The sequence below is a fragment of the Terrapene carolina genome, unplaced genomic scaffold (assembly GCF_002925995.2).
Source record: "Terrapene carolina triunguis isolate 2854851 unplaced genomic scaffold, T_m_triunguis-2.0 Scaffold231, whole genome shotgun sequence".
NCBI lineage: Eukaryota > Metazoa > Chordata > Testudines > Emydidae > Terrapene > Terrapene triunguis.
In genome coordinates, this window is record NW_020664582.1 from 13,713,822 (window position 1) to 13,721,515 (window position 7,694).

The following is a 7,694-nucleotide window of genomic DNA, read 5'->3' on the forward strand; positions in this document are numbered from 1 at the left end:
TTTTTTTCATTTATGCCAGCATTACTAACGTATGCGTTACCAGCTATTCTGGCCATATCGGTCTACTGTTGCCAACCTTTGGCACAAGTAATTCTGTGTATCGCAAGATGTAATTAATAATACTTAATAACAATACTTAGCACTTACATAGCGCTTTTCATATTCAAAGTGCTTTACAAAACAGATAATGAGTCCTCACAACACCCCTGTGAGGTAGGTAAGTATTATTATCCCCATTTTACAGATGGGGAAACTGAGGCAGAGAGGTTAAGTGACTTGCCCATGGTTAATGAGGGAGTTGGAATACAGAAGGTATTTGGCCTGATCCTGGTCTCTCTTACACTAATATAAACAAGGAGTAACACCCATAGATGGTGTAAAACTGATGTACGTGAAGAGATCAGAATCAAGTTCCCTGGCTCCCAGTCCTGTGCTCAGGTCACTTGACCACACCTGCTCCACCTAATACAACAGGTTCACCACCGGAAATGCTACAGGAAATTCGGAGCACAGCAGAAGTGAAATCAGAATCTTAAGGCAACACATATTAACAGCTCCACAATTGCATATCAGGTTGGAGTGCACACCTATGTCTCTTTTATACCATTCTAACGGAGTCTAAACATGGTCGCTAAAGTAGTTTTGCAACTGTAAGTGTAATCAGCTATGGGCCTGACTCTCCTCAGTTCTAAACCAGTGTAAATCAGGTGTAACTCAGAGGAATTACACCAGCATAAAACTGTTTATGAGAGCAGAATGAGGCTTTATACCTGCAGTTTAGAAGTCATGTATTCTGGACAGCTTCAGTATGGTTCACCCCTCTCTCTCTCTCTCTCCCCCCCCCACCCCAAGAATTTGATCATATACCATTTCACAGTTTCAACATTTCCAACTCACTAGCTTTCAGCATCAGCATTTAAACAGCACCATACAGCATTTCTAAGACTGTCAATATTTCCAAAAAGTGTCAATACATGCAAATATCAAACATACAAAAACATCAAGAATGCTATGAGATGGTACAAAGGATATATATGATCACAAGAAGACCGTACACAATTTTATTTTACTTTTATTAAAAAGACCAAACAACTCACTCATACTTTAACTATGCCACTTATATGTTAGATAGTCATTCCCTAACCTGTGGAAATTCAGGTGCGTATCCCTCCATCTATCTACCTACCTAGAAAGAGAGAGTAATGGCAATCACAAGAGATACTTCTTCAGATCTGTCAGGCACAATTCATGTAAACAGGAAAGGAGTATTCTTTACACTTCTTCTGGCACCGTGGGATACAATGGGAAAGGGGGAGTCACATGCACCATTATTGACAAGCAAAATTAGCTTTGAATAGATGCAAGAGAAACAGAAATTAGATCTGACTGATACACGATATACACCAAAAATCTGAAGCATTAAGTATGTTGAAAAAGGTGGACAGTGGATGTCTTGTCTCTTGTTTTGACTTTAGAAGAGAGGACTAGGATTAAGACAAATCCTTTGTTCTAAGTACAAAGGAAATCTCCTTCCAATGCATTAGTATGTCACAGCTGAACAGGGAGGAGGTGGAAATCACATCTGCCAAATGAAGTCGTTGGGACACCTCTGACAATAATACTTAAAAAACAGAGAAGAAAGTGACAGGTCATGTGCCATTTAATTAATTGCAACAATTCAAAGAATGTGCATCAGCAGAAAGGAATCAGCAACCAAGTGATGCTTTGAAGTTGGCAAATATCTCATGACGCTTCACCTGTGTCTGTCTGGAGCATCAGCAAACGAGATCCAAACAAAACTAAAAACCCAAACCAATAATATACAGTATTCCACTGATTTGCTTCCCTGCAGTGTTTTCAAATTACATTTACGGTAATAGTGAGGGGGAGAGAAACCCAAGACCAATAGGAATTTTTTTTTTACTGGCTCAGCACCAGCTGAGAGAGAGAGAGAGAGAGAGAGAGAAAATTAATTCTTCAAATGTGATCCTTGGAATCCAATTAAAATTTCGTCAACCAGCAGATGAAACCCTAAACTGCTGGAGGGTGTGAAGAGGGGATTGATGCATGGTGCTGCTTGCATTCCTCTTCATTTGCTATGAAATCTGCTCTGTAGGCCTCATCTGAATATCTCCAATCTGGAAAAGACCAATACATGATTTTACAGTAGCACTGAAGCCCATTTTAAGAGGTTCACAGTGTGCTAAACATAAACACGCTAAACATGTGTGAAACATAATAATGACAAACTGCAAATGAACACAATGCATATGACAAGATATAGATCCCTTCAGTTATTCAACCACCAGTCATTAGATTTTGTTGGTTTGTTTTTAATAACAGTTTTTTTTTTAACAATGATTTTTTTTTTCTAACAGAATTACAATGATTTTAATCTTAGTACACAGAAGCGAAGGAAGACAGTGTAAGCTGATATTGGTTATAAATCCTCATGCTTCAGGGCATAAACCAACTTCTACCTAATGAGAGTCACGAAGGAACATTGCTCATGGCCAGGTTATAACTGCTTATTGCACAGATTCTTGCAAACTTTCTCTGAAGCAAGTAGTGACCAGTGTCAGAGACAGGACACTGGACTAAATGGGCCAATGTAATGATTCAGGAAGACAGCTCTTATATCCAAGTGTCTCATGCCCTGCCTTTGCAGGAGCCCATGTAAAGATCGTGCTAGTCATTTTTTCATGTCCAAAGTCATCTGACACGTTTTCTTGCTTTCATGATATGGACCTGATATTTACATGGGTCTCCACTCAGCCTTCTCACAAATATTTTTTTCAGAGTCTCTACAAACCTGGATTGCCAGGGGTTTGTCACTTCACACCAGCATAGAGCTGAAATGCAGCAGAGAAGCAAACTGTTTGTTTATTTATTATGTAGTGGGTGAAAACTAAGTCTGAAAGCACAAAAGATTTGAAAACCCCTTTGGGACCCTCGATCAAGAGGAACAAGTGCAATGTTGCCATAAAGTACGTGTAACTGAAATGATCAATGTTAATCCCTTTGCGAGTGCAAAATAGATATCAGGCAGATTTCCTAAGGGGCTCAGCACCCAAAATCTGGCCATATAGCTGAGGAATGAGTGGAGTTTGTGCATAACACAGAGGGAGACACTAAAGTTATTTCATGTCTGAGCCACAAATTCATTGTGATTTTAAAAGCAACTGAAAGTACCCAAGGGAATTTACCAAGTAAAAACTACCTCAAATGCAAATTTAATAGAGGCATTAAAGCAAGACAGCAAGGAGCGGAGGATCAGTTCTTAAGTGTCTAGGAACTATTGGATTTAGTTGTGCTGAGGTATTGGAAATTTGAAACTTCACTCTGAATTTGGCAGCTTGCAGGTGTCCTCACTGGTAATAGAACCTGTGCTCTTTAGCACTAAAAGCACAGGCTTCTAGGACTAAAGGAGCAGCAGTAGTAGCCTCTTATCTTTTGTGTGGACCAGCCACTGGAGGGGAGCGGGTGCACTTAGCATATGTATCAGACCTGTTAACAGCCCATATGGCGTCATTGTGGGAGGTACTCAGTACCCCTTGGAAAGAGCGGAGGGAGAGGAAGGATGGTTCAAGTGGGTAGAGTGCTAGCCCTGTAGGAAACCTGCATTCAATTCCTACTCCGCCACACGCATCCTGTGTGACTCTGGGCACTTAGCAAGATTGGGCCCTAAATTAGTGACTGGTAGAATCTGATCTAGCCCCAAGAATGTCAGCAGGACAGCCGAAGACTCAGTTCAGAAGGGGCAAGAGAGGTCCATGTTCCTTCCATTTTAATCTAGGTTCTAGAAGGAGTCCCTGATAAAAAGTTCCTACCCCCAGAGAAAAGTTATCTTGTAGACGTGCAGGCTTTAGCTGTTGGATCCTTGCAGTTTCAACATTGCCATAAGGTACATGTAACTAAAATGATCAATATTAATCTCTAGGCCATACGCTCCTGAGCACACAGCTGATATGGAGACTGCAATGCTGATGAACAGATGTCAGGTCTGCAAAATTCCCCTTTACTCTTTCAGTTACACACAACATACCATCACGGCAAACCTGGTGGCTGAACTTTGCGACTTTGTCCTCACCCACAACTATTTCAGATTTGGGGACAATTTATACCTCCAAGTCAGCAGGAATGCTATGGGTACCTGCATGGCCCCTCAGTATGCCAACATTTTTATGGCTGACTTAGAACAACGCTTCCTCAGCTCTCGTTCCCTTACGCCCCTACTCTACTTGCACTACATTGATGACATCTTCATCATCTGGACCCATGGGAAGGAGGCCCTTGAGGATTTCCACCCTACCATCAACCTCAGCCTTGACCAGTTCACATAAGAGGTCCACTTCCTAGACACTACAGTGCTAATAAGCGATGGTCACAAACACCACCCTATACCGGACACCTACTGACCGCTATACTTACCTACATGCCTCCAGCTTTCATCCAGACCACATCACACAATCCAAGCTCTAAGATACAGCCAAGCTCTAAGATACAACCGCATTTGCTCCGATCCCTCAGACAAGAGACAAACACCTACAGAATCTCTATCAAGCATTCTTAAAACTCCAATACGCACGTGAAGTGAAGAAACAGATTGACAGAGCCAGAAGGATACTGAGAAGTCACCTACTACAAGACAGGCCCAACAAAGACAGTAACAGAACGCCACTAGCCGTCACCTACAGCCCCCAACTAAAACCTCTCCAGTGCATCATCAAGGATCTACAACCTATCCTGAAGGACAATCCCTCACTCTCAAAGACCTTGGGAGACAGGCCAGTCCTCACCTGCAGACAGCCCGCGAACCTGAAACAAATACTCACCAGCACCTACACACCACACAACAAAAACACCAACCCAGGAACCAAACCCTGCTACAAACCCCAGTGCGAACTCTGTCCACGTATCTATTCAAGGGACACCATCATAGGACCTAACCACGTCAGCCACACCATCTGGGGCTCGTTCACCTGCACATCTACCAATGTGATATATGCCATCATGTGCCAGCAATGCCCCTCTGCCATGTACATTGGCCAAACCGGACAGTCTCTATGCAAAAGAATAAATGGACACAAATCTGACATCAGGAATCATAACATTCAAAAACCAGTAGGAGAACACTTCAATCTCTCTGGTCACTCAATAACAGATCTAAAAGTGGCAATTCTTCAACAAAAAAAACTTCAAAAACAGACTCCAACGTGAAGCTGCAGAACTGGAATTAATTTGCAAACTAGATACCATCAGATTAGGCCTGAATAAAGACTGGGAGTGGTTGGGTCATTACAAAACCTAAACTTAATTTCCCCAATACTAATTTCTCCCTACTGTTACTCACACCTTCTTGTCAACTGTCTGTAATGGGCCTCTCTCTTACCACTTCAAAAGTTATTTTTCCTCCCTTGGTATCCTGCTGTTAATTGATTTCTCTCATTAGACTGACCTAACACTTGGTAAAGAAACCCCCATCCTTTCATGTATTGATACCCGCTCCTGTATTTTTCACTTCATGCATCTGATGAAGTGGGCTGTAGCCCACAAAAGCTTATGCCCAAATAAATTTGTTAGTTTCTAAGGGGCCACAAGGGCTCCTCGTTGTTGTTACAACAGAGATGTTATTTCACATGAGCTGCAACTTACCTGTACATGAGGTGGAGCACTTAGTACATATATGACAGCATTGGCCATATCTTCAGCTTTTAGACACTGGAAAGACAGAACCAATATTAACTGAGACAAAGGATTACTTAGGAAAATTGAACAGTAAAACTGCTCAGCTTTTAACAATCAACAACACTGTCCTGAAGAGCTTACAGTCTAAATAGATGAGGCAGGCAAGACTCAGAAGGGAAACAGAAGCAGAGAGAGAGAAAGTGACTTGCCCAAGGTCACACAGTAGGGCAGCAGAAGAGCAGAAACTAGAACCTCGATCTCCTGGCTTCTAGTACCGTGTGCTGTCCACTAGATCACTCTGCCGCCCCTAGAAAGTGTATTTCAACTTTCTGGACCTCGGACACTATCCCTATGAGACACACATTGCAAATACTTCTAGCAGATTTTCAACCAGTGGCACAGTCATAATTTAATGCCTGCAAAGATGATTTTACCGGAGCAATAGATTTTCAGAACTGGGCTGTTTGCTAAGGAAAAATATACACTCTTCTCTTCCTGCCTTAGTCAGCAGCAGACTATTCAGTATCAAAGTTAAACATACCCTATGCACTTCACTCACTTGTGCTGGATACTTTTATGTTCCATACTGTGTATAAACAAAAAAGGTACCATGAGCTAACCAGTGTGACTAATGAGTTTGTGATGTGCAGAGAGAGTTTTCAAGCTGCAAGGAAGACCTGCTCCCTAGGTTAGGCAAATTGTGATCACACTCCGTGGATTCCCTCTGGCAGGCTCAGATTGGGTTTTAAGCTTGTTTTAATGGGATTTGTTTATTTAGACACTTGCTTAATATATTTACAACCTTAAAGGCTGATCAGAATAAAACTCCCATTATTGTCATTGTGTTAAAGATGAAGGGACAAGTCCCAGGGTGTGTCCAAAAACATCTGGTCCAATAAGCAAAGGGCAGCAGCAGTAGCAGAGCCCACACGTGGGAAAATCACCCCAGCAAGACTCCTCACCTCCCCCCTTGGAAAGGAGGTTTTGGGGTGAGCAAGGGATATGGCCTGTGACAATGTGCATTACACAGGTCCACTGGGCTAAAATCCTGCAGAGGATGGGGAGGAGAAGGATCAGACGATATCTGATACTCTTATCCATGGCCTGGATTAGCGCTCATGGCTCTACTTGGGGTCAGACCAATCAGTTGGGTTGAAGATTCCATCCCTCAGCCCTGATGTACTTCCTCACAGAGCTAAACTTTTTGCCTTACCCAGGATGGAGAACTACGTTCTGCTTTTGGGGTGGGGGACGGACGATATGGAAAACAACCTCTCAGCAGAAAGCTAGGGGTTTTATGAGGAATGGGATGACACTCTGGACTTCATGGACAAACTGGGTAATAATTAGGAACATTGAAATTTCCAGACTGGATCAGTCCAGTGACCCATCCAGTCCAGTATCCCATCTCCAACACTGATGAGTACCAGCCATTTCAGAGGAAGGTACAAGAAACCCTGCATTAGTCAATTAAGGGATAATCTGCTCCTTTGTAAGGTTCCTTCCTGACCCCCATTAGTCTGAGGCTGGCTTGTGTCTTGAGGCATGAGGGTTTTTATTCCTCCTAGAGCACTTCATTAAATAAATCAGACTTAAGATGAGCTCTGAAGGGGAGATGCTTAGTTTTTAAAAAATATTTTAAACCAACATCTCTCCAAGAAGCTGGTTAATTTCGGAATTTCCAAAATTGCAAGGTCCAGCTTTCAGAAAGTGTAGTCGCTAATGGGGTATACTTGCCGGATACATAGTCTCTCCAATAAGACACAAGTCACTTAAACCCACAAAATGTCAAAAATTGGTTAATCTTTATACTTGGATGTTCTTCTTGTAAATAAGAAAATTTAAAAAAAAGATTGAAACATATTAAAATCTACAATGTATATGTGGAGGTCAGTGCAAAATCTGAGATTCAGTCTGAAGAGTCCAATCCTGCTGAGGTGCTGAGAACCTCCTAATAGGTCCTGAGCAGGGCCGGCTCCAGGCACCAGCTTAACAAGCAGGTGCTT

At 42.2% G+C, this 7,694-nt stretch overlaps 1 protein-coding gene across 1 annotated transcript in view; it reads right to left on the bottom strand.

The window, feature by feature from the left end:
* Positions 1-225: 225 nt before the first annotated feature.
* DHRS11 (dehydrogenase/reductase 11) overlaps positions 226-7,694 on the bottom strand; it is a 70,504-nt gene continuing 63,035 nt past the window's right edge. The window contains exons 6-7 of the mRNA XM_024195362.3: positions 5,656-5,721; positions 226-2,138 (exon numbers count right to left, since the gene is read on the bottom strand). Of these exons, the coding sequence (XP_024051130.2) occupies positions 2,097-2,138; positions 5,656-5,721 (108 nt within the window). The 3' untranslated portion in view covers positions 226-2,096. The remainder of the gene's footprint in view (positions 2,139-5,655; positions 5,722-7,694) is intronic.